Source organism: Cucurbita pepo, chromosome 13 (assembly GCF_057944985.1).
Source record: "Cucurbita pepo subsp. pepo isolate OVF chromosome 13, ASM5794498v1, whole genome shotgun sequence".
NCBI lineage: Eukaryota > Viridiplantae > Streptophyta > Magnoliopsida > Cucurbitales > Cucurbitaceae > Cucurbita > Cucurbita pepo.
This window is the reverse complement of record NC_141810.1, coordinates 15,073,087-15,094,531: the sequence shown is the minus strand read 5'-3', so window position 1 is coordinate 15,094,531 and position 21,445 is coordinate 15,073,087. Positions and strand designations below refer to the sequence as shown.

General features: G+C 37.4%; 5 protein-coding genes and 1 long non-coding RNA gene across 10 annotated transcripts; 3 read left to right on the top strand and 3 right to left on the bottom strand.

The window, feature by feature from the left end:
* Nucleotides 1-172: 172 nt before the first annotated feature.
* On the top strand, nt 173-3,211 carry VTI13 (vesicle transport V-snare 13). Its single transcript, XM_023695493.2, has 6 exons — nt 173-333; nt 544-648; nt 1,817-1,875; nt 1,961-2,149; nt 2,364-2,534; nt 2,767-3,211. The coding sequence occupies exons 2-6, from the start codon at nt 555-557 to the stop codon at nt 2,917-2,919; spliced, it is 666 nt and encodes a 221-aa protein (XP_023551261.2). The 5' UTR covers nt 173-333; nt 544-554; the 3' UTR covers nt 2,920-3,211.
* Nucleotides 3,212-4,187: 976 nt separating this feature from the next.
* Nucleotides 4,188-6,680, bottom strand: PME31 (pectin methylesterase 31). Its single transcript, XM_023695453.2, has 5 exons — nt 6,255-6,680; nt 6,054-6,158; nt 5,778-5,855; nt 4,650-5,011; nt 4,188-4,551 (listed from the first exon to the last, which is right to left on the bottom strand). Exons 1-5 carry the CDS (start codon nt 6,501-6,503, stop codon nt 4,389-4,391), a joined length of 957 nt encoding a protein of 318 aa, XP_023551221.2. The 5' UTR covers nt 6,504-6,680; the 3' UTR covers nt 4,188-4,388.
* A 308-nt stretch (nt 6,681-6,988) lies between these two features.
* Nucleotides 6,989-9,633, bottom strand: LOC111808981 (transmembrane emp24 domain-containing protein p24delta7). Its single transcript, XM_023695255.2, has 4 exons — nt 9,210-9,633; nt 8,720-8,929; nt 7,517-7,593; nt 6,989-7,320 (listed from the first exon to the last, which is right to left on the bottom strand). Exons 1-4 carry the CDS (start codon nt 9,411-9,413, stop codon nt 7,176-7,178), a joined length of 636 nt encoding a protein of 211 aa, XP_023551023.1. The 5' UTR covers nt 9,414-9,633; the 3' UTR covers nt 6,989-7,175.
* A 638-nt stretch (nt 9,634-10,271) lies between these two features.
* Nucleotides 10,272-14,215, bottom strand: LOC111808063 (uncharacterized). Of its 2 annotated transcripts, none has more exons than XR_015423327.1 (7): nt 14,120-14,215; nt 12,489-13,995; nt 11,887-12,405; nt 11,651-11,706; nt 10,722-11,193; nt 10,515-10,637; nt 10,272-10,410 (listed from the first exon to the last, which is right to left on the bottom strand). It is a non-coding gene; the product is annotated as an uncharacterized LOC111808063 (long non-coding RNA). The 2 variants fall into 2 exon arrangements; XR_015423328.1 differs by having other exon boundaries at nt 14,074-14,171.
* LOC111808062 (phosphate transporter PHO1 homolog 9) lies at nt 10,400-14,567 on the top strand. The gene is made up of 13 exons (XM_023693847.2): nt 10,400-11,019; nt 11,101-11,401; nt 11,496-11,544; nt 11,621-11,692; nt 11,768-11,897; nt 12,350-12,470; nt 12,547-12,805; nt 12,870-12,974; nt 13,054-13,098; nt 13,230-13,379; nt 13,472-13,750; nt 13,838-13,977; nt 14,058-14,567. The coding sequence occupies exons 1-13, from the start codon at nt 10,458-10,460 to the stop codon at nt 14,164-14,166; spliced, it is 2,322 nt and encodes a 773-aa protein (XP_023549615.2). The 5' UTR covers nt 10,400-10,457; the 3' UTR covers nt 14,167-14,567.
* Nucleotides 14,568-15,762: 1,195 nt separating this feature from the next.
* LOC111808060 (phosphate transporter PHO1 homolog 9) lies at nt 15,763-21,076 on the top strand. Of its 4 annotated transcripts, none has more exons than XM_087129613.1 (14): nt 15,764-16,067; nt 16,224-16,767; nt 16,853-17,177; nt 17,281-17,329; nt 17,420-17,491; nt 17,585-17,714; nt 17,791-17,911; nt 17,999-18,257; nt 18,848-18,952; nt 19,036-19,080; nt 19,173-19,322; nt 19,405-19,683; nt 19,793-19,932; nt 20,119-21,076. In XM_087129613.1, exons 2-14 carry the CDS (start codon nt 16,224-16,226, stop codon nt 20,207-20,209), a joined length of 2,310 nt encoding a protein of 769 aa, XP_086985739.1. In that variant the 5' UTR covers nt 15,764-16,067; the 3' UTR covers nt 20,210-21,076. The 4 variants fall into 4 exon arrangements, with proteins under 4 accessions (XP_023549613.2, XP_086985739.1, XP_086985740.1 ...); XM_087129614.1 differs by having other exon boundaries at nt 16,211-16,767; XM_023693845.2 differs by having other exon boundaries at nt 15,763-16,767; nt 16,856-17,177.
* The last annotated feature ends 369 nt before the right edge of the window (nt 21,077-21,445 follow it).

Genomic DNA, 21,445 nt, shown 5'->3' with positions numbered 1-21,445 from the left:
TGCAAAAGTTTGGGAGATATATTATATATTTGTAAAGTTTGGACGTTTTTTAATCTATTAAAATTTAAGGATTAAATAGAAACAATTTATAGGGTGGTTAATTATAATAATAAATAATAAATAATAAAATTAGAGATGAATCAATTATATACTTGAGTGGCTAAACTCCTAATTACTCGAGACGCCGTTGGCCATCGAAGCAAGCCTTCGTTTGTCAACACCAAAGCTTGGTGCCTTGTGGCGGGCGTCCGCAGGTATTCCTCTTCGCTTGGCCACCGATTTTCTCGTTCTACGATTCTCTCCTTTGGGCTTCGCCATCTCTGATCAAATTGGGTAAGCTATCGATTGATCTCTAATTCTCAGAGTCTTTTCCAGAATTTGGGGCCGTACATGTTGATCGGAATGCTTTTCTTCATATAATAAAATTGAAGTCTCGGTTTCATCTTTTTCTGCCAAATTGTTACGAGGAATCTTGTTTGATTGGCTTCGATCTGTTATGCGAGTGATTGCTGATTCGCTGATTTGGCCGATTTGATTTTGAAGGTTTGGGCACGATGAGTGAGGTATTTGAAGGGTATGAACGCCAATACTGCGAGCTCTCGGCGAACCTTTCAAGAAAGTGCACTTCGGCTAGTGCCCTAAATGGAGGTATTTCCACCTTCTGATTTGTGAATTTTGGTTTCCATTTGTGGTTCTTTTTTCAGGTTCCACCCGAAACTTAAACTGAAAATTTTCTGTTAGATATTTGTTTGTTGCTTTGCGTAATTGCGATGTTGAATTATAACCGATTTTGAGGTCAAAACTTGGTGAAATTTTAATGTGGTCTTCTTAATTAATGAGCGAATTACTTTTCATTGGCTTAGATAGGAAAAGGCACTTGTACAAATTGTTAAAATCTGGATCAATCGTAAGCTCTACTACTATGATAATCCCTCACTCTTTATGATTCCTTTGTTCATTCTTGAATTGGGAAAAAGTTCTGAAAGAAGATGTAAAAGAGCCCACTTCGTAGGGTGCATTTTCATTACACGTTAATGATCGTTATTTTTATAATGGAAGTAAAGAATCTTTTGTTTAATGGCTAATCTTCGATTTGCATATCTCTCATTCAGAGTAGGAAGAAACCCAAAATCTCTCAAGGTTCTTTGATAATAGTATGTATGATATCCCATAAGCACTATCTAACCTAATTTTCTTAAATCTTTTTGTGCGATGACTATTATTTACATTCAATTTATGATCATTGATTTAGGAGAATTTCAGGACTATTGTAGGATGCGAACTAATTTTACACGTAAAATATTTTTCAGTAGATGAGTTTCAATATGATTATTGTGGACAAATCAAACATATGGTTGGTTCTATTCTAGACCATAAAAGTAATATTATAAATCCATTCCCTGTTGTGATGGCCCCCTGTTCAGCCCTTCCAAAACTTATGGAAAAGCGATAACTTTCATGTGCTTTCTTTTTGGGGGAAAAAAAGTGCGTATCAAGCGTAAATATCTTCTTGGACAAAGATTGTTTTATGTTACAGCTGCTTAGAAATCTCTGTCTCTGTCATTGATGAGCTAATTGTGTGGAGCCCCCCTTGTAGATTATTTGATACTACAATGAAGGGTACTCTTACTGTGAGGAGATGAAGTGGTTCATTCCAAGAATCTAGCTTTAGATTCTCCATAATCTTTTCTTAGCAACCATGAATTATAATTCAGTGCTTATAAATCGAAGCTTCTTTTTATGTTATTTTGTTTAGTATTAGAGAAAAATTAGACTGATGTATTTGCTTTGCTACATGAATATATCATACCTGTAGAGCAAAAGAAGCAAAGGGTTTCTGAAGTAAAGTCTGGAATTGATGAAGCAGAAGCTCTGGTACCTAGTTGACTTGTCATTGTTGAGAAAAATGCCTTCAAATTTTATCATGCAATGTTAATGTTATATACTTCATGACTTCTAGATTCGGAAAATGGATCTTGAGGCCAGAAGTTTGCCGCCTAATGTTAAGGCTATCCTTCTAGCTAAATTAAGAGAGTACAAATCTGACCTCAACAATTTGAAAAGTGAAGTTAAACGCATCGAATCTGGAAACTTAAATGCAGCCACCAGAGATGAGTTGCTGGAATCAGGAATGGCTGATACACTGACGGTATGTCTGTATCCACTGGTTCTCTAATTGTTTTGGATTGTCGTTGTCCCATATAGTTTGATTTGAAATAACCTATTTTCTCCATCACTGCCATTGCCAGAGAATCATCTAAATCTTTTGAATTGAAGGTCTATTATAAGTGCTGGAGTATGGTCTCTTATCCTTTGTAATTGTGTATTAGCTATGACTCATGCCTGGTTGCCATTTCCTATAGGCATCGGCTGACCAAAGAACGAGATTAATGACCACAACAGAGAGGCTAGGTAAGTCAAGTGATAGAATTAAGGAAAGTCGAAGAACCATGCTAGAAACAGAAGAACTTGGAGTTTCAATTCTCCAAGATTTGCACTCACAGCGTCAGTCTCTCTTACATGCTCACAATACGGTATGGGATTTTACTTTTCATGTTATCTGGGTCATCATATAGGAGTAAATAATGCCGTAGGAGCATTGTGATAGTTCCGTCATACTGTTGCTTTGATAATTATTAATCAGCTATTCACGGCTGCCTCTATCAAACCCTTCAATCTCTCTAGTCAAATGTTTCTTCTATAATTGTATTGCTTTTGGAGGTGTCTACGCCTGTAGTTTTTATTTGAAAATTCCACCTTTTGCAGCTTCACGGAGTGGATGACAATATTGGCAAGAGTAAGAGAATATTAACCAACATGTCAAGAAGGATGAACAAGAACAAATGGATTGTTACATCCATAATTGTTGTTCTTGTCTTGGCCATCATCATGATACTGTACTTCAAACTTTCTAAATAGCAAGGTTATCATCCCCCTCTTCATTTGGGTTTGTCAACTTTGAGTGTTGTTGGAACATGAGTTAATGTTCTATGTATTTTTCTTTGTCTATTGTGAGTTTGCACGTGAATTATGTTATGGTTAATTCTTTGTTGCCTGCATCTTAGTCTTCTGTAAGATTGGCAAGTGTTCAAAAACAATATTAATGATGTAAGGTTTGCCCAACGCTTTGTATACACTGTGTAATGTCCTATGGGGTATCGAATTTGTTTACTTTGAGAGCTTAAATTGAGAATCCTTGATCATTTGTTTACTTGCTCAAATGGTTTTCTACCTTTTTGGCTTATTAGTTGGATCTTATTGTTGAGTGTCATCTACCAAACCTTCATGAAGAGAAAAATGGATTTCATTTTCCTTTTTCCTTTAATTTCTATCTATAAATTCCTCTAAAAAAAAATATACATATTGTTCACTACTAAAAAGAATACTACTAAGGAAGAATATTTCCTTCAATCTGAAAAGGTAAATTTAAGCTTATGCCTCCACTAGAGTTAGTTGTATCTGAGTTGTATATCATTGCATTTATATCATTGCGATTCAACTCATTTATATTATATCATTCCTTCTTAAGAGTGAAGAACCCATTTATATCATTGCTTCTTAAGAGTGAAGATTATCTTCATAGACCAACTCGCATACATTCTAGAAAAATTTATGGGAGGCCACCAAATCTAGCATGGTTTCCTCACTCATATACATTCTAGAAAAATTTATGGGAGGCCACCAACCAACATAGAATTGCTTCAAATACCTAATATAGAATTGCTTCAAATACCTAACATAGAATTGCTTCAAATAAAGCACGCCCCCCAACATAGAATTGCTTCAAATAAAGTACGCCACTCAACCCAGAATTGCTCCAAATAAAGTAACCCAACCTAGAATTGCTTCAAATAAAGTAGGTTCAACCATGATCAAGTAACCCAACCTAGAATTGCATCAAATAAAGTAGGTTCAACCATGATCGAACCACCGAAAAGGAAGTTATGGTATAGATAGTAACTTTAAATTATCTTAAGCCTTTCTTAACTATCTTATGGTATAGATAGTAACGTTAAATTATCTTAAGCCTTTCTTAACTATCTTATTCTCGGTTCTCATTTAGATGCGGTCTTGGTCTTAGTTCATCCTGTACTCCTCCTTTTAGGTGGGTTTTTCCTTTTTTTTCTTTTTTTTTTTAATCTACTTTCAAAATTCAAGCTAAATATTGAAAAACTAAACACACCAGATGTGAAACCCTTTTAACACTGAGATTAAAATATAATGTCTGAAAAAATATATATAAAGATAGGACAGTAATATGAAAAAGAGGTCAATACATGGCCAAAATTCACAATCTGAGGCTACAAGAAGGATATGAATGTTCAACATTTAGACACTACTTTTCAACTGGTGGATTACTTCCAAACCTTTGTAACACTCGGCCATTCTTAAGCAGAAAAGGGTATCCTCAATGCCATCCTCCGGCATAGCCAAGGCCTCTCGACGTCGGGATCGATAAATTGATGCAGAATGAACTCATCAGCTTCTTCATCTACTAATTCTCTTGCCCAACACACCCTTCTCATCGAGCAACTCCCTGGCCCAAAACACCTGTACCGAAAAACACAATTCCCCTATCAGGTAATCTACACATTTGGTAATGTTCCCATTCATCATATAATCAATGTCGATGAAACACAACGACGTACTTGTACTCATAAAAACAAGCAGTTCTCTCGTTTTCAGTTTTTCCCCAGTTGTCCCAGCCTGCTGGTTTGATACATGCATCCATATATGTGTAAGCAAAGACCACCCTTGCAAACGGTCCCCATGGTCGTCCGAGATGAACGTACGAAGTCCCGGCACTGCCCGTGATCACACACCTCAAGAATACATAACCTGTGGTCTCTTGAGAGGATTTCCTGCTCTGTGCAGTAATAAAGCCATGCGACTTGCAGTGGATATGGCAACGCTCCAACAGAGCAGTGCTGTTGCCAAATATGAAGTCCACACTTCCTTCGATATAGCAATCCTTCAAGTACTGTTTTCCATAATGTAGGTACAGAGTATCCTGCATCAAATTATCCAAAAATATGATAGAAGAAGAAACAATAGCAGGCTGTAGAAGTGCAGAAAAACCATTTACTGTGATCGTTGGCTGATTGAACTAGCCAAAGGATAGAGCCATTGGATGTCGACAACAACATCAAACTGTAGATCCTAACAGTATTACAGATTGCAAAAGCAAAGAAAGCTTGTTAGCAATTGAGCCAACTTCCCTATATGTTGGACACTATATATAGCTGCTAAGAGTGTCCTTGTGTCCTAGATGGCAATTCACCAATTGAGCCAACTTCCCTATATGTTGGACACTATATATAGCTGCTAAGAGTGTCCTTGTGTTCTAGATGGCAATTCACCCCTCCAAGTGTCCTTGCTGTCATGCTGCCTCGTGTCCACCCCCTCGGGCTCAGCCTCCTTGATACCAAATGCTAGCACATTTTGCTTTATTTCAGGTTTTCTCAAGGTTTTCTAAACGCATTTGTTAGAAAGGTTTCCACACTATAAGGAATGTTTCGTTCCCCTCTCCAACAATGTGGGATCTAAAGATGACACTCTTTAGTAGCTTGGGAGTTAACTCTTACCGAAGCACTTCCATAATTATGGTGTCTTGAATATCCACGCAAACAACCCACAAGTTCTGAAAGGAAAAGGCCTTTTCCATTCAGATTTATGGAGGGGTGAAGGAAAAAAAACGGTAGGGATTTTCCAGAAATATTGTTTGACCTCTAGAACTTACTGCCCACTAACGAACTGAATTAGAGGATTGTGAATACCTGCCAGCCGAGAAACCTGCAATTGTAAAAGGCACAACGATCTGCTGTAACTCTGATAGCCACGGCTTGCCCAGCACCCTGTCCAAAACAAACAACCCACAACGTATCTAAACAAACAATAGCAACTTCAAAACGCTAAGGAAGTTCATCAGAAAAACACAGATCCTCATTCTACAATTTCAAAATCAACCTCAAACTATGAACTAAAAAGGGGTTTTAACTCTTAGGTCAATCCAAGATAAGATGATCAAAGAGGTCGTAAAAGTAAAAGGGTACCTGAGGGGAAGAGTTCTCAAATGTGATATTCTCAGCAATGAAATCCTCCCCTTCCACAATGGTACTCCCGCAACCAAAAGTCCCAGTTCCAATGACACGAGAAGCCTGGCCAGAGACAGAGATTGAGAAACACATGAACATCATTCTTCAAATTAAACGCAAACCCAGAAATCAAATGATAAAATCGTATCAGAAACCGACTTGGTGGTGGCTGATTTTGGTGGCGGTATTGTCCCAAGTGAGAACGGTAGTCTCAGGGTTCAAACCCGCGAAGGTGATGAAATTCTTGGTCTTAGGCACATAGAGAGGCTGCCTGTAGATCCCAGGAGACACACGGATCACAGTCCGGCAAGTATTGCTGAATGGAACCGCGTCTATGGCTTCCTGAACCGTACGGAAATCCGCACAGCCATCTTGCGCCACCGTGAGCACCCTGGGCGGGGCCGCCATGAAACGCAGTCTCGAAGCTCGCGCCTTCTGGATGTTGGGAAGCGGGATGAAAATGAAGACCAAATCAATTGTATTTATAAAGTGGAAAGACAAGCAAACTCCTCCAATTTTGCATCGGAGCCATTAAATTTCATGGGTACACCTGATTTATCTATATTTCTTTCGATTGAGGCGGCAAGGCGGCCAACTAGACGGAATCTTCGGTTAAACAAAAAAAAAAAAAAAAAAAAAAAAAAAAAAAAAAAAAAAAAATTAAAAATAAATAAAGGGAATTTTATTTCTCGAAAAATGTAAACATAAGATTAGGAATCGGATCCATGGCATCGTGTTCTTCCTCATTGTGCTGTAAAGCTTGTAATTATATTTTCTTTAAACGTTCTGGAAAATATTTTTCAGAATCTGTAGCTGAATTAGTCAACGCATACATTTTCAAACTAAATTTATTGATGCATTGTTTATTATGATTCATAAGATAAATTCATCTATTAAAAAGTGAGAAAATAACACCACATTATTGAAAAAGAATCATGTTCTTCATAACTCACAATAGCTCAGTATAGCAAAAAAGAATTAAAAGAATTAAAAGAAAAATAGACTAAAAGAAAATTAAGAAAATATATATCAGAAAACAGAGAGAGGGAGAGAGAGTTTATTAAATGGGAGGGAGAAGAATCAGAGCAACTTCTTGCGTTCAAAGAATGCCCTGAGATGCCATAACTGTAAACCAGCGACAGACAAGCAAACTCCAAGTGATAGGATACTAAAGGTGGCCATTTTTGCGTTTGTTGATCTGTTCAGTTGCTGCATCTCCTCCTCTCTGAAACCCAGAAACATAAACACAAGAAACCCAGAAACATAAACACAAACGATAACAGAGAATCAATCATCACATAATCAACTACTTGGGGATGTGATGAATCTACAAAATACAGAGCCCACGAAGATCATAAGGCCAATGAACTGATATGTCTTCAAGAAAACTTAGATATGAACTCAAATTCATTGTAGTGTACCTTTCACGGAGATAAAACATCTCATCATGTATAGAGATTACAGTGTCGTACAACTTCTTCAACTCGTATTCCATTATCTAGCATAAGAGATGATGAACTATTTCATCAGACCACCACCTTACAGATTCTTCTATCAAACAAAAACAATAGAACATCCTCTACATTCAACTAAAGTAGAGTTCAAAACAGAATCGCATCATAAATGGACCTCTTAACATATCATGACCGAGAAAACACAATGATAAATAATGTTCGTGAAATGTGATTTAAGAAATACCGACAGAAATAATGAGATGCAAATGCAATTTACAAAGTGAATAGATCTACATCTAGATAAGAAGTTCTGGCCTTTGGATTCCTTCACACTATTTTATGGCTTCTTGGTATTTTTTGCTTGAAGGGTCGCCTTCAATTGAAGCTTCAAAGGTATTTAAATGATGGTCCAGCAGTGGAGAATGATCATGAGTTTATAAGTGAGAAATACTATCTCCATTGGAATAAGGCATTTTGGAAAAATCAAAAGCAAAGCCATGAGAGCTTATGCTCAAAGTGGATAATATTATACCATTGTGGAGATTCGTGATTCCTAAAAGAGTGGTCCTTAGCGCTACTCTTCAGAATCAAAGGATTTGGATCTTCTATTTCTCTAATGTTTTGGTTGCAGCATTTTCTTCTCTTTATATCTCTCTTTTTCTTTTTCTTTTTCCATTTCACGCTTCATCTCCTCTCACTTTCTAAAGTCCCAATTTTTTTGGCCAAACTCTAGAAATTGAATATCCAAAGAAGTTACAAGTTCTTCACTTGGTTGTGCAAATGATATCATTGACACTATCTTTTGGTAGGTCTCCTTTTGCTTGATCCATAATTGTATGTTCTTCACAAGAAAAAGGAGAGTTTTGCAGAAAACATAATTGTTTTAAGTAAGAATATTGTAAGGAAGCAAAAGGAGACAAAACCTGTCATACAATTCTTTTCATTCTAGTGCAAGTTCTCAAAATACGCAACTGAATGTATATCCAATCAAATTCCAACAAAATTACTCAAGGAATGACATAATATCATGCAGGATGAGTTGTTTTAAGGACATTGTGACGAAGTTTTGCTCATTATGTGGTCACAAATCTTTGCATACAGAAAGCATAATTAGGAAGAACACCAAAAAATGAGCAAGCCAGAAATAAAATGAGAAATTTCAGGACGTACTTCAATCTGCCCTTTCTTAGCAACCTTGGACCAATCCTTAGAAGAAACACCGGACCTCCAATCAAATTCAACAGTAACTGAACCTGGGGGTTTTTGTTCCGGAGCCCAAAAACAAGCAGTATAATCACCAGACTCGGCTGCAGTGAACGCGAAATTTCCAGAATCCACATTATCCGCATTATGATACGTGTTGCCATGAGGCGAACTGACCTAATAAGAACCTCCATTACCACATATTAATCATCTAAACAAATTCCATAATCAACAAAAAACACAGAATTCCGGAAAAGAGATACCGATTTGAAAACACAAATGCGAGAAAATAGAATAAAGATGATCATGAGACAGTCCCACCATATAATTTCTGGATAAAAGTAGCCAGGTTTCCATATAATACAGGGAGAATGAAACATAAACGTAGGGCAATGCATAAAAAAGCGTAAACAGAAACAGAAATTAAGCATTGAATCGGAAAAGGAAGAACGAATACCCTGACAGTGAGTTTGCTAGAATCGGGGATAGGAACATCTTCGTTGGGACTAATCACCGAATACTTGCCGACCGTCATGGCATTGGTTTTAATGTCATCCGAAATGCATTTGGTGCCGCCCGATTGAAGCTCGAACCGCATCGAAACAGCAACGGTGGACATCAGCCCCAAAAGAACCGAAACCAAGAAACTCCATTTCGGCATGATTGATCTCCGGCGGGGGTAGCCTGTAAGCTCTAACAAGGTTAAGTGATTGGAATATAAAGTTCAGACTGGATAGAACGTAATCTGAAGAGAACATCAAATTCAAAGAGAAACGCAAAGATCTGCTGGCGATTTGGCCATGGCGAACGCTAAGGAACCACGGTGTTCAGTTTCTTTTCAAACCCGTCTCTAGCGAGTAAACTGACACGTCATCCCAATCACACCCATAAAAAAACATATATTTAGTAACTAAGTAGTAGTTCATTAATCTACCTATTTAATTAAACCTCATTAAAAATGTATATATTAAAATTTAGGAATTAAATTATTATTTTTAAATAAATTATTACTATATATCTTATTATATTTAATTAAGTATAAAAGTTTTCTTTTAAGTAAACAATATTTGAGAATGTTTAAAAAGTTTATAATAAGTTACAAAATTTTTAAAATTAAGATTTATCTATTGCAATTCAAACATTTAATTATTTATAAAATTTTAATTCATGTTTAAATTTTTTTGCCATTAACTTTTTAATATTATTTAATAAATTTATGTTGATGGGATTATAGGCAGAAAAAAAAAATCATGAATTTATAGATAAGAAAAACAAAAAATAAAATTACTACAATTTTAATATTTAATTTCACACTTATGAACTTAATTTTCATACTATCACTCTCAAACACGCAACTTACTTAAAAAGATTTTTAAGTAAGAAAATTCTCCCATGTAATAGTGAAGTCCTGATCATCCGGTTGTGGAGAATTTAAAGCAGTGGCCCATTGTGGTTGATTTTTCAGTTTGATCTCTTCCCAGTTTTTGGTGGACAGCAAATTTTGATATTATTTGATCAAAGAACAGGCAAGGAATTAATGAAAAACTTTTCTTTAAACAACAGCAGTGTCGTGGTTGACCCTGCCAAATCAGTGCAGGTCCAGATGTTTGCGCAGTAATCATGTAGGACATCCTCATGTCAAATCCAAATCTTCCCACCTTGACAAAACCAAAAGCATCAATGCAGAGAATTTCAGAGAGCAAAGATGAAGTTTGGGAAGGAATTTATGTCTCAAATGGTGCCGGAATGGCAAGAGGCATACCTGGATTACATCCATCTGAAAACAGTGTTGAAAGAAGTCAGCCGGGCAAGACAGCCAGAGGCATCCGATGGGGCAACGCGCAACTTGAAGAGAAGGGTCTCTCTGTACAGAGCTTTCAGCGGGCTAGCAGGACCGAGACGCTCTCAACAGATGCAGGAGGATGCTATACATACAAACATAATTCATACAGGGTCTGAAGAGTGTTACCAGAGCATGCTGTTCGCTTCATCGTCGGAGCAAAGCGATGAACATCAGGTGGAGTTCTTCAGGAGACTTGATGATGAGTTTAATAAAGTGGTGGGGTTTTACAAGAAGGAAGTGGCGGAGCTGATGGGGGAGGCTGAGGAGTTGAGCAAGCAGATAGATATCTTGATTGCGCTGCGGATTAAGGTAGAGAAGCCAGATATTGCTCTTGAAGATTTTAATGAGAGTGTCAGTCTTACAGGTAGTAGTACATCCTCAGCTTCTACTTCTACTGCTAAGTCCACTTTTCCCAGAACTGCAAGTAAGTCATCGTTGAATAGATTCTTGAACTTTCGATTTTGTGTTCGATAAATACCAGTAACAAAGATGAACGTATTTGTAGAACGGTCAAGCTTGGAGGTAACCCAAGAAGTTGAGATGGAAACTAGAGAAGCAAAAAGTAACGGCAGGAAGGCCAGTGGAGGAATAGCTCATCCTACCATTCAAAAACTCAAGTTAGAGTTGTTGTCCCAAGTACGGATTAATGTCCAGCCCGAAACGCCAATATCGACATTAAAATGTATGGTCATGAGTTCCAAATCTCAGTTGTCTTATAACAAGACAGAGTTGAGGAAGGCAGAAGAACTGATGAAGCGTGCCTTCATTGAATTCTACCAAAAGCTTCGAGTTCTAAAAGGCTACAGGTAATGCATGAATATTGATATCATACTGAACATATGTTACTTCACTGTTGAATTTGCAGAACTATAAATGGAGTTGTTCCTTATGAATCTGCAGTTTGTTGAATAAACTGGCCGTTTCGAAGATCATGAAGAAATATGATAAGGTCTCAACAGCCACCAATGTTTATATTTGAAGAACATAATCTTTTTCCTTCAGTAATTATGATTTTATCCTTGCAGATTACATCACGTAAAGCGTCGAAGGCCTACCTCGAAATGGTGGAAAAATCTCCTCTTGGCAGCATTCTTGAGGTCTGCAACGATTCCTGAGACAGAATTGTGGTTTAAAGTCCTTTCTTTTTTAAAAGTGTTTCTGTACAACAACAGGTTACAGGGCTCATAGAAAGGGTGGAGGCTGTTTTCATTAAGCACTTTGCAGATGGAAACCGTAGAAGAGGGATGGACATTTTGAAAAGAAAAATCAAAAGGGAAAGACAAGGAATTACCTTTTTCTCCGGTAAGAAGACTGGTTGCTTTATGTAACAGCCCAAGCCCACCGCTAATAGATATTGTCCGTTTTAGCCCATTACGTATCGTTGTCAACCTCACGATTTTTAAAAACGCATCTGTTAGGAAGAGGTTTCCACACCCTTATAGAAATACTTCGTTCCTCTCTCCAACCAATGTGTCTCACAATCCACCCCTTTGGGGGCCAGCGTCCTCGTTGGCACACCGCTCATTACCTGACTCCGATACCATTTGTAACAGCCCAAGCCCACCGCTGATAGATATCGTCCACTTTGGCCCGTTAGGTATTGTCGTCAACTTCACGGTTTTTAAAAACGCGTCTGTTAAGGAGAAATTTCCACGCCCTAATAGAAATGTTTCGTTCCCCTCTCCAACCGATATGAGATTTTACACTTCAAAGCTAATGTCTTGTGCTCTTAAACATGAATTGGATATCTGCAGGTTTTTTCTTTGGCTGCTCGCTTGCACTTGTAGTGGCCATCATTCTAGTCATACACCTAAGAAACATCTTCAAGAGTCAAGGGCGTGGGCAGTACATGGATAACATATTTCCTCTCTATAGGTAATTCAAGAAACTTACTTTGAAGCTCCAAAGAACATGGCTGCTCGATTGTTGATACCAATGTTTCCTTTTTCAGCCTTTTTGGATTCATTGTCTTGCACATGCTGATATACTCTGCAAATCTATACTTTTGGAGGCGTTACCATGTAAACTACACCCTTATGTTTGGCTTCAAGCAAGGGACGGAGTTGGGTTACTGGGAGGTCTTTTTTCTTAGTTCAGGTCTTGCTGTGATCACAATGGCTTGCATCCTCTCCAATTTGGACATGGAAGCAGACCCCAGAACCCGAACCTTTGCGGCCATAACTGAATCAGTCCCTTTGGCTCTACTCATTGTAAGAAGTTCATGTCTCAAATATTTGTCTTCATCATCCATGGCTGAACTCAATCATTCTGCAGGCCCTTCTTTTCTTAATATTCTGTCCTTTCGACATCCTATTTCGTCCCAGCCGCTTCTTCCTCGTTCGAAGCGCATTTCATTTGGTCTGTGCTCCTTTATACAAGGTACTTGGAGCAAGAGAAGGTTTACAAAAATGTATATCTATTGTCAAACACATAACTTAAATCTATATATTGTCTTCAGGTTAGCCTCCAAGACTTTTTCTTGGCAGACCAGCTCACTAGCCAGGTTTGATATCAAGCCTCTTTAAACTTCAATATCTTCTATTCTCCGGAAGAACTTCGATGTCTATCATCTAGATGACTGAAATCGTTCAAAGTTCATACACCAAAGCTAAACCAGATACAATTTCACATCAGGTTCAAGCGTTCAGAAGTTTACAATTCTACGTCTGCTACTATGGGTGGGGGGATTTCATACGAAGATCAAATAAGTGCTTCGAGAGCAGAATTTTCGAAGCTTTTTACTTTGTTGTTGCAATTATTCCATACTGGATTCGTACTCTTCAGGTAATCTGGCTAGTGTTTTGCACAGCAAACTACATATGTCTTCCTCAATATTGTATGAACTCATCAGAGATAAAGCTGTTGAATGCTTACAGTGCCTTCGACGGTTGGTGGAAGAGAAAGATGTAGAACATGTATTTAATGGACTGAAATACTTCTCAACAATCGTTGCAATTGCAATGAGAACAGGTCATGATTTGAATATGGGGATGATTTGGAGAATTCTAGCGGCAATTAGTTCTGGTATTGCAACAATTTCAGGCACATATTGGGACATAGTTCAAGATTGGGGACTTCTCCAACGAAACTCGAAAAATCCATGGTTGAGAGACAAACTATTGATATCCAACAAAAATGTTTACTATGTAGCAATTGTAAGAACATACCGCAAATTCTTGAAAACCTAGCTTTCCATGGCATGTTTTAGCCGATAATGACAATCTTCCGAATCTTGGTTGCAGGGACTGAATATCTTGCTGAGACTCGCTTGGATGCAATCAGTATTAGGTTTCAGAGAAGCTCCATTTATCCACAGACAAGCCTTGATCGCCATTGTCGCCGTGCTGGAAATCATTCGACGAGGAATCTGGAATTTCTTCAGGTTTGTCCGATTGTAAAGCTGCATGAACAACGTCAGTGAAAAAGAAATCAACTAACGAAACTTGATTTTGTGTTCATCAGGATGGAGAATGAACACCTGAACAATGTGGGGAAGTTCAGAGCATTCAACTCTGTGCCATTACCTTTCGAATTCGACGACAACAACAACAAAATGAGAACTCGGCTATGAGTAAGACGATTACAGTGAAAGAAATAATCTTATAATAAATAAACATAATTTAATGCATTATAATAATAATAATAATCATAAATAAATAAATAAACATGTTAATTTATATATTATACTCCATATTCCAAGATTCATGATACGGTGACATGCACGTGACATTATTCATATTATATGGTTGGACTTTTATAATTCTCTTCCCGGGTGTCACATTATTCATTTCATACAAAATTCAACTAAATAAAAGTTCATTAAGCTAATTTTTTTTTTATTTTTTTTTTAAGAGTTTGTTTTTTCTTGCTGAATGTCCTCCATATAAAGTCATAAACATACAGCTGTATGACTTTGGCCCGTCCAAGTTATATTTTTCAATAATGATAACGAACCGTATCTCGTTTTTTTTCCCGAGTCGCATATTTTAATTTTCTTTGGTCATTAATATCTCGAATTCCATTACGACTTTTCTTTTTACTTAACCAACTCTTGCCAAATACTCGTAAGTTGTAAACAAAATCAACTCTATTAATAACAGAAAAAAATTAAAAATAAATAATGCACCCGACCTTGGTTTATAGATTTAAAAGATGAGATGGTTAAATCTCTACCCAGTGCAGTGGCTGACGTCCATATTTATAAAAAAAATATTTTTTTTTATAATACAATAAATAGAATATAAATTATTGGTGATTACGTGTCGTTCATGAGAGAGTTATATTATGATTATTAATTATGTATGCATTATATATGAGATGATTTGTGGAAGTCAAAATTAACTCCAAGTAAAAATGGCCTAAGTGCAATGTATATTGACGTCATAATTAACCACCATAAATAATACGCCATTTCCCATCACCACCTATACTCCCATTATTTGTTTAGCTTCTCAAACCAACCATTCACTAATTATTTTAAAAATTAGCCAATAATTTTACATTATTTTACCATGATTATAAAAAACACGTAAATTTTTCGAACCGTAATTAAGAAACAGTACATTACAACGAACGTAACAGTCTGATTAAATACAAATTTTATAAAAGAGAGAAAAAAATATCTCATATTATATTCATTACTACTTTTTTTAACTTTTAAAATTTCTTTTGTTCCGAGTTCTATTTTAATCAAAAATTTTAAAAAATTCTATAAATATAAGAATAATCATATTGATTTATCTAAAATGATATTTTAATTTAATACTATTATATGTTATGATAATTCAGTAGATAAAATATTAATTATTATCCTAATAATCTATAATTAAAATTTTCACTTTTGTAATTACTAAACTAAAAAAATAACGATATTCAAATGTCGTTTTTTACGTGAAATTTGGAGAAATTAAAAATAAAAAAAAAAAAAGTGTCCAAAACCCTAATCTATATGAGCTATGACATATGCTCATAATGACATATAATATAAAGAAAATTTTACATTATTGTATTGTTTATTATATCATAATGAGATTAAAAATTTGGAATTAAAAGCAAAATTCTAAAGAAAAAAAAGTAAAAAGAAATGACCTAATTATTATTATTATTTATGGCGCGTGATATTACGTACATGCAATAATTTCCGAAGGGACATTGTTTGTGGAAAGCATCGCCATCGACGAATCGCGGCTGAACGGCATATTGTACTGCTTGATGCTACTAGTCAAGCGATCCTTATCTCTACGCGGAGAGAAGCAAGTTGTTCCCATGGTGATAATGTGGGACATCCTCCTCTCAAATCGATCCCAGTTACTCATTTTTCACTGTTTTTCCTCTTCTGCAGCCGGCGTTCGAGACTCAGTGGATGAACGAATCTGGAGAGAAGAACCCAACATGAAAAGTATTCTCCATTTCTTGCTGAAAACGAAAGCCACTGAAGCTTCTGCGCGCTGATGATTCCGACGAAGTCAAAGGGTAAACCCCTTTATTTATTAAAGATGATCTAAGAAAAAAAATGGAATGACAGGTCTAAAATAATTGTCAAATGCCCACCGAATATATATATGTATGTATGGGAATGCATTTCGAATAACCAATTGGCAACTCATCCTGTAAAGCCACCCTTCTTAGATGAAGTTCGGGAAGGAGTTTTTGTCCCAAATGGTGCCGGAATGGCAAGAGGCGTACTTGGATTACAATAATCTGAAAGCAATTTTGAAAGAAGTAAGCATATCTAGGCAGCCAAAAGCTCCGGATGCCTCAGGAAAGCTAAAGAGAAAGATGTCATTGTATAGAGCTTTCAGTGGGCTTACAACGCAGAGGAATTCTCCAAGGAAGCAGGATGATGCAATCATCACAAACATAGTTCATAATGGTTCTGAAGAGAGCTATCAGAGCATGTTCTTTATGTCATCTGACCAAGGAGGTGGAAATGAGGTGCTATTCTTTAGGGAACTTGATGCTGAGTTCAATAAAGTGGTGAGGTTTTACAAGAAGAAAGTGGGGGAGCTGACGGTGGAGGCTGAGGAATTGAGCAAACAGATGGATATTTTGGTTGCTCTAAGGATTAAGGTGGAGAAACCAGATGTTGCTTCCAATGATGTCGATGAACCTGTCGATCTAGCAGGAACTGCAGCCTCCTCAACTGTGAATTCCATCAATGGAAGAAGTACAGGTAAGTTGGAAAAGAGATCTTTAGTTATAAGTGCAATGGTTTTGTGAATTTGATTTGGTTTCTTACTGTCTAAATTGTGTTTTAGAAGGACGGTCGCGCTTCGAAATAACTCAGGAAGTTGAGACGGTAGAGGAGGAGATGGAAGCAAAAGAGGGCAACAGTTACAGCAGGAAGGGGAGTAGGGGAACAACTCAAACCATTCAAGAACACAGGCCAGCTTCATTAGACTTGTTACCCCATGTAAGGATTAATATCGCTCCTGAAACACCAGTATCAACCTTGAAATACATGGTTGCGAGTTCCAAAGCTGGGTTATCATATAAGAAAACGGAGTTGAGGAAGTCAGAAGAAGTGATGACTCGGGCCTTGATTGAATTCTACCAAAAGCTTCAAGTTCTAAAAGGTTACAGGTAATAGCAATACATGTGTCTTGATTATCATAGTGAAGATTATGTTTCTTCAATTGTTGAATTTGTCAAAATATTAACAGCTTTACTTCTAATGTATCTACAGCTTCTTAAACATATTGGCTGTTTCGAAGATCGTGAAGAAGTATGATAAGGTAAGGTCTCCACAGCTTCCAGTCTATTTACTTGAAATGGATTATCTTTTTCCTTCAAGTAATTCTGAATCACGGGTTTTGTCAATACAGATAACGTCACGTCGAGCGTCGAAGGTCTACTTAGAAATGGTGGATAAATCTCCTCTTGGCAGCACTATGGAGGTCTGTTACAATTCCTGAAATTTGATGGTGGTATATTTAGCCAACTCTCACCTGAAAGTATTTCTTCTTCAAAATGTTTCTGTACTGCTGCAGGTCACAAGGCTCATAGAAAGAGTGGAGGCTGTTTTCATTAAGCACTTTGCAAATGGAAACCGAAGAAAAGGGATGGACATTCTGAGAAGAAAAATCAGAAGGGAAAAACATGGAATTACGTTTTTCTCTGGTAATAACACTTGTTAGAGCAAAAGGGTTTTTCTTGCAATGTCTTATACACTCAAATTTGATTTAAATATCTGCAGGGGTTTTCTTCGGCTGTGCCATGGCACTTGTAGCGGCCATTATTGTAGTGATACACCTAAGAAATATCTTTGAGAGCACAGGGCGCAGCCAGTACATGGATAACATATTTCCTCTGTATAGGTAATTTTAGATAGCGACTTTGATGTTTTGAGGCATTTTACTTTTTGAGTACCATTTTGATGTTGATATTTATGCTTACTTTTTCAGCCTTTTTGGATTCATCATCTTGCACCTGATGATGTACTCTGGAAATATATACTTTTGGAGGCGTTACCGTGTCAATTACTCATTTATGTTTGGCTTCAAGCAAGGGACAGAGTTGAGTCACCGGGAGGTCTTTTTTCTTAGTACAGGTCTTGCTGTGCTCACATTGGCTTGTGTTCTCTCACATTTGGACATGGAGGTGGACCTGAAAACCAAAAGATTTGAAGCTATAACCGAGTCAATTCCTCTAGCTCTACTCACTGTAAGCTCCATCGGTCATTGTGTAATGCATTGTCTCAAATATTTCTCTCTTCATGCTCTAGCTATTGTGAGATCTCATGTCGGTTGGAGAGGGGAACAAAACATTCCTTATAAGGGTGTCGAAACCTCTCCCTAGCAAACGCGTTTTAAAACCTTGAGGGAAAGCCCAAAGAGGACAATATCTACTAGCGGTGGGCTTGGACTGTTACAAATAGTATCAGAGCCAGTTACCAGGCAGTGTGTCAACGAACTTGGGCTGTTACAAATGGTATTAGAGCCAGTCACCGAGCGGTGTGCTAGCGAGGATGCTGGGACCCCAAGGCGGGTGGATTGTGAGATCCCACATCGGTTGGAGAGGGGAACGAAACATTTCTTATAAGGGTGTGGAAACCTCTCAGATTGTGAGATCCCACATCGATTGGAGAGGGGAACAAAACATTCCTTATAAGTGTGTGAAAACCTCTCCCTAGAAAACGCATGTTAAAACCTTAAGGGAAAGTTCAAAGAAGACAATATTTTCTAGCGGTGGGCATAGGCTCTTACCATTGTAGTAAGAGTAAAAGCCATATCTAAGCAGAACTCATTTTGCAGGTTCTTCTTCTTATAATATTTTGTCCTTTTGATATCATATTCCGTTCCAGCCGCTTCTTCCTAATTCGTAGTGCATTTCATCTGGTCTGTACACCGTTCTACAAGGTACTCATGGGAAGAGAAGTTTCACAAATATGTATTTCTACTTTTGAACGAAAAAGTGAATTCAAATCTTCATTTTGTTTCAGGTTACACTGGAAGACTTTTTCTTGGCAGATCAGCTTACCAGCCAGGTTTCACATTAACCTTCTTTAAGATTTCTGTATGTTCATTCTCCTGGTAAACTTAACACATCAAGACTAATACAGTTGCAATATCTCATCAGGTGCAAGCCTTCAGAAGTTTAGAATTCTATATCTGTTACTACGGGTGGGGCGACTTTATACGAAGATCGAATACATGCAAAGAGAACAAAGTTTTTGAAGCCTTTTACTTTGTTGTTGCAATTATTCCATATTGGATCCGTACTCTTCAGGTAATCAACTGGTTTAACAGATATTTTCCCCATGTTCCCATGGTATCAAATCATCAGGGCTAAGGTTGTTTAATGCTTGCAGTGCCTCCGGCGCTTGATCGAAGAGAAAGATGTGATGCATGTGTTTAATGGACTGAAGTACTTCTCAACGGTCATTGCAGTTGCTATGAGAACTGGCAATGATTTGAATATGGGGATGACTTGGAGAACCTTGGCTGCTGTTAGTTCTGTTATTGCAACAATTTCAGGCACGTACTGGGATATAGTATGCGATTGGGGTCTTCTACGACGAAACTCGAAAAATCCATGGTTGAGAGACAAACTAGTGATATCCAACAAAAGTGTTTACTTTGCAGCAATTGTAAGAACACTACTGGTTGTTTTGGATCTGTTCTTCTTTGAAAATCAGCTTGGAATAGGAAACTATGATGCATCTTAGCTGAAAATTATGTTTGGAATCTGGATTGCAGGTACTGAATATCTTGCTACGACTTGCTTGGATGCAATCCGTATTAGGCTTTAGAGAAGCTCCATTCATCCATAGGCAAGCCTTAATTGCGATCGTCGCCGTGTTGGAGATTATTCGACGAGGAATCTGGAATTTCTTCAGGTATGTTCTTCGTTCCTTGAATCATTTCAGGCAGGGAATGGATATTCTCTTGAAAGGGGTATTTAAACATTATAGAACTAAGTTTTGTGCAACAAAATGGCTGATTATAGAACTCCATGATCAAGTTCAACTAGCTTCTGCATTACTCGTGATAATTAAAAGACTTCTGGATTTTTTACTGATCAGGTTGGAAAATGAGCACCTAAACAATGTGGGGAAATACAGGGCATTCGATTCTGTTCCACTTCCTTTCGATTACGACGAGATGGTGCGATGAGAACCCGGTTATGAAGATCAAAAAGATACTGTCTTGACTCATTTTTTCATTCTTATACATGGCTTGGCTTGGTTTTCTTTGTATTTTAGTACAAATGTAGAACTAAATTGTTGTCTCATAATATTGAGAGAGGAATAGGGTTAGTCTAGCATGAGAATCTGTAAAAAAGGAAGAAAAAAAAAGAGGTATAAAGATACTATTTCTTCCATACAAATGGAGCAGTGTTTTCAAAGCCACCCCAAGGTGACACAAAGGGAGCCAATGAAAAGTGTCAAGAACATGCCATAATACCAAAAAAGGAATCTCTGCATGGCATGTATTTATGTGGACCTTTTGCATAGGGTTAGTTTGGTGGGTATAAGAAGGTTGGGCGCTGCGTGTCACACGGTCATGCTTGTCCGAGATGTGTTGTCTATGGCTGCATGTTCGTTACATGCCAAACCCCTTGCATTATATCCCCTTATTGCTTTCTTTTATCGCTTTCATGATGTATAGTTCCTTTTTTGTATTTCCAAAGTGTAACGTTTTAACAAAATCATGTTACGCTTGATAGACCTAAAATACCTCAAAATAGGGGGATGCGACTAGTTTGTCAATTCTTCCTACTAGGAGTTATATGCTATCGAAGCTGTTGTGTTGTCTTTCTCGCTTCTAGCCTATAACATTGATTTTCAACCTTTCCCTACTAGGAGTTGTATGCTATCGAAGCTGTTGTGTTGTCTTTCTCGCTTATAGCCTATAACATTGATTTTCAACCTTTCCCTACTTGGAGTTATATGCTATCGAAGCTGTTGTGTTGTCTTTCTCGCTTCTAGCCTATAACATTGATTTTCAACCTTTCCCTACTAGGAGTTGTATGCTATCGAAGCTGTTGTGTTGTCTTTCTCGTTTATAGCCTATAACATTGATTTTCAACCTTTCTTTCAATCTTGCATTCAAACTCTCTTTCGAAAATCTCTCTACTCCCTTTTTCTAAAAACTTTCTTCTCAAACGGGGTCAGAAGTTTGAGCATTCATCGCCAAGCAGTAGGCGATGCAATTTCGAGTTGGCTGACTCACTCGGTGCTGAGAGTGAGTGTCGCACAATTGCTTGTAAACATCTCGAGGGGGTGCAATTGTGACACTGCGCATTGTTGCGGCGCCTGATTGAAGACGCTCACCTAGGCACTTCAAGAGGCGAACTGACCTCAGGTCGATTTGATTTGATAATTCAAGTTCATATCATCATCAGATGAC

Coding starts and splice junctions, on each gene's coding strand:
- VTI13 (XM_023695493.2), top strand. CDS start 555: ATGAGTGAGGTATTTGAAGGGTATGAACGCCAATACTGCGAGCTCTCG. Junction 649..1,816: donor GGCTAGTGCCCTAAATGGAG/GTATTTCCACCT, acceptor TCATACCTGTAG/AGCAAAAGAAGCAAAGGGTT. Junction 1,876..1,960: donor TTGATGAAGCAGAAGCTCTG/GTACCTAGTTGA, acceptor CATGACTTCTAG/ATTCGGAAAATGGATCTTGA.
- PME31 (XM_023695453.2), bottom strand. CDS start 6,503: ATGGCGGCCCCGCCCAGGGTGCTCACGGTGGCGCAAGATGGCTGTGCG. Junction 5,012..5,777: donor GCAGGTTTCTCGGCTGGCAG/GTATTCACAATC, acceptor AATTTGATGCAG/GATACTCTGTACCTACATTA. Junction 4,552..4,649: donor GCTTGTTTTTATGAGTACAA/GTACGTCGTTGT, acceptor TTTTCGGTACAG/GTGTTTTGGGCCAGGGAGTT.
- LOC111808981 (XM_023695255.2), bottom strand. CDS start 9,413: ATGCCGAAATGGAGTTTCTTGGTTTCGGTTCTTTTGGGGCTGATGTCC. Junction 7,594..8,719: donor CTAAGAAAGGGCAGATTGAA/GTACGTCCTGAA, acceptor CTCTTATGCTAG/ATAATGGAATACGAGTTGAA. Junction 7,321..7,516: donor ATGTTTTATCTCCGTGAAAG/GTACACTACAAT, acceptor TCTGGGTTTCAG/AGAGGAGGAGATGCAGCAAC.
- LOC111808062 (XM_023693847.2), top strand. CDS start 10,458: ATGAAGTTTGGGAAGGAATTTATGTCTCAAATGGTGCCGGAATGGCAA. Junction 11,545..11,620: donor TCATGAAGAAATATGATAAG/GTCTCAACAGCC, acceptor TTATCCTTGCAG/ATTACATCACGTAAAGCGTC. Junction 11,898..12,349: donor AGGAATTACCTTTTTCTCCG/GTAAGAAGACTG, acceptor GGATATCTGCAG/GTTTTTTCTTTGGCTGCTCG.
- LOC111808060 (XM_087129613.1), top strand. CDS start 16,224: ATGAAGTTCGGGAAGGAGTTTTTGTCCCAAATGGTGCCGGAATGGCAA. Junction 18,258..18,847: donor TTCCTCTAGCTCTACTCACT/GTAAGCTCCATC, acceptor CTCATTTTGCAG/GTTCTTCTTCTTATAATATT. Junction 19,081..19,172: donor CAGATCAGCTTACCAGCCAG/GTTTCACATTAA, acceptor ATATCTCATCAG/GTGCAAGCCTTCAGAAGTTT.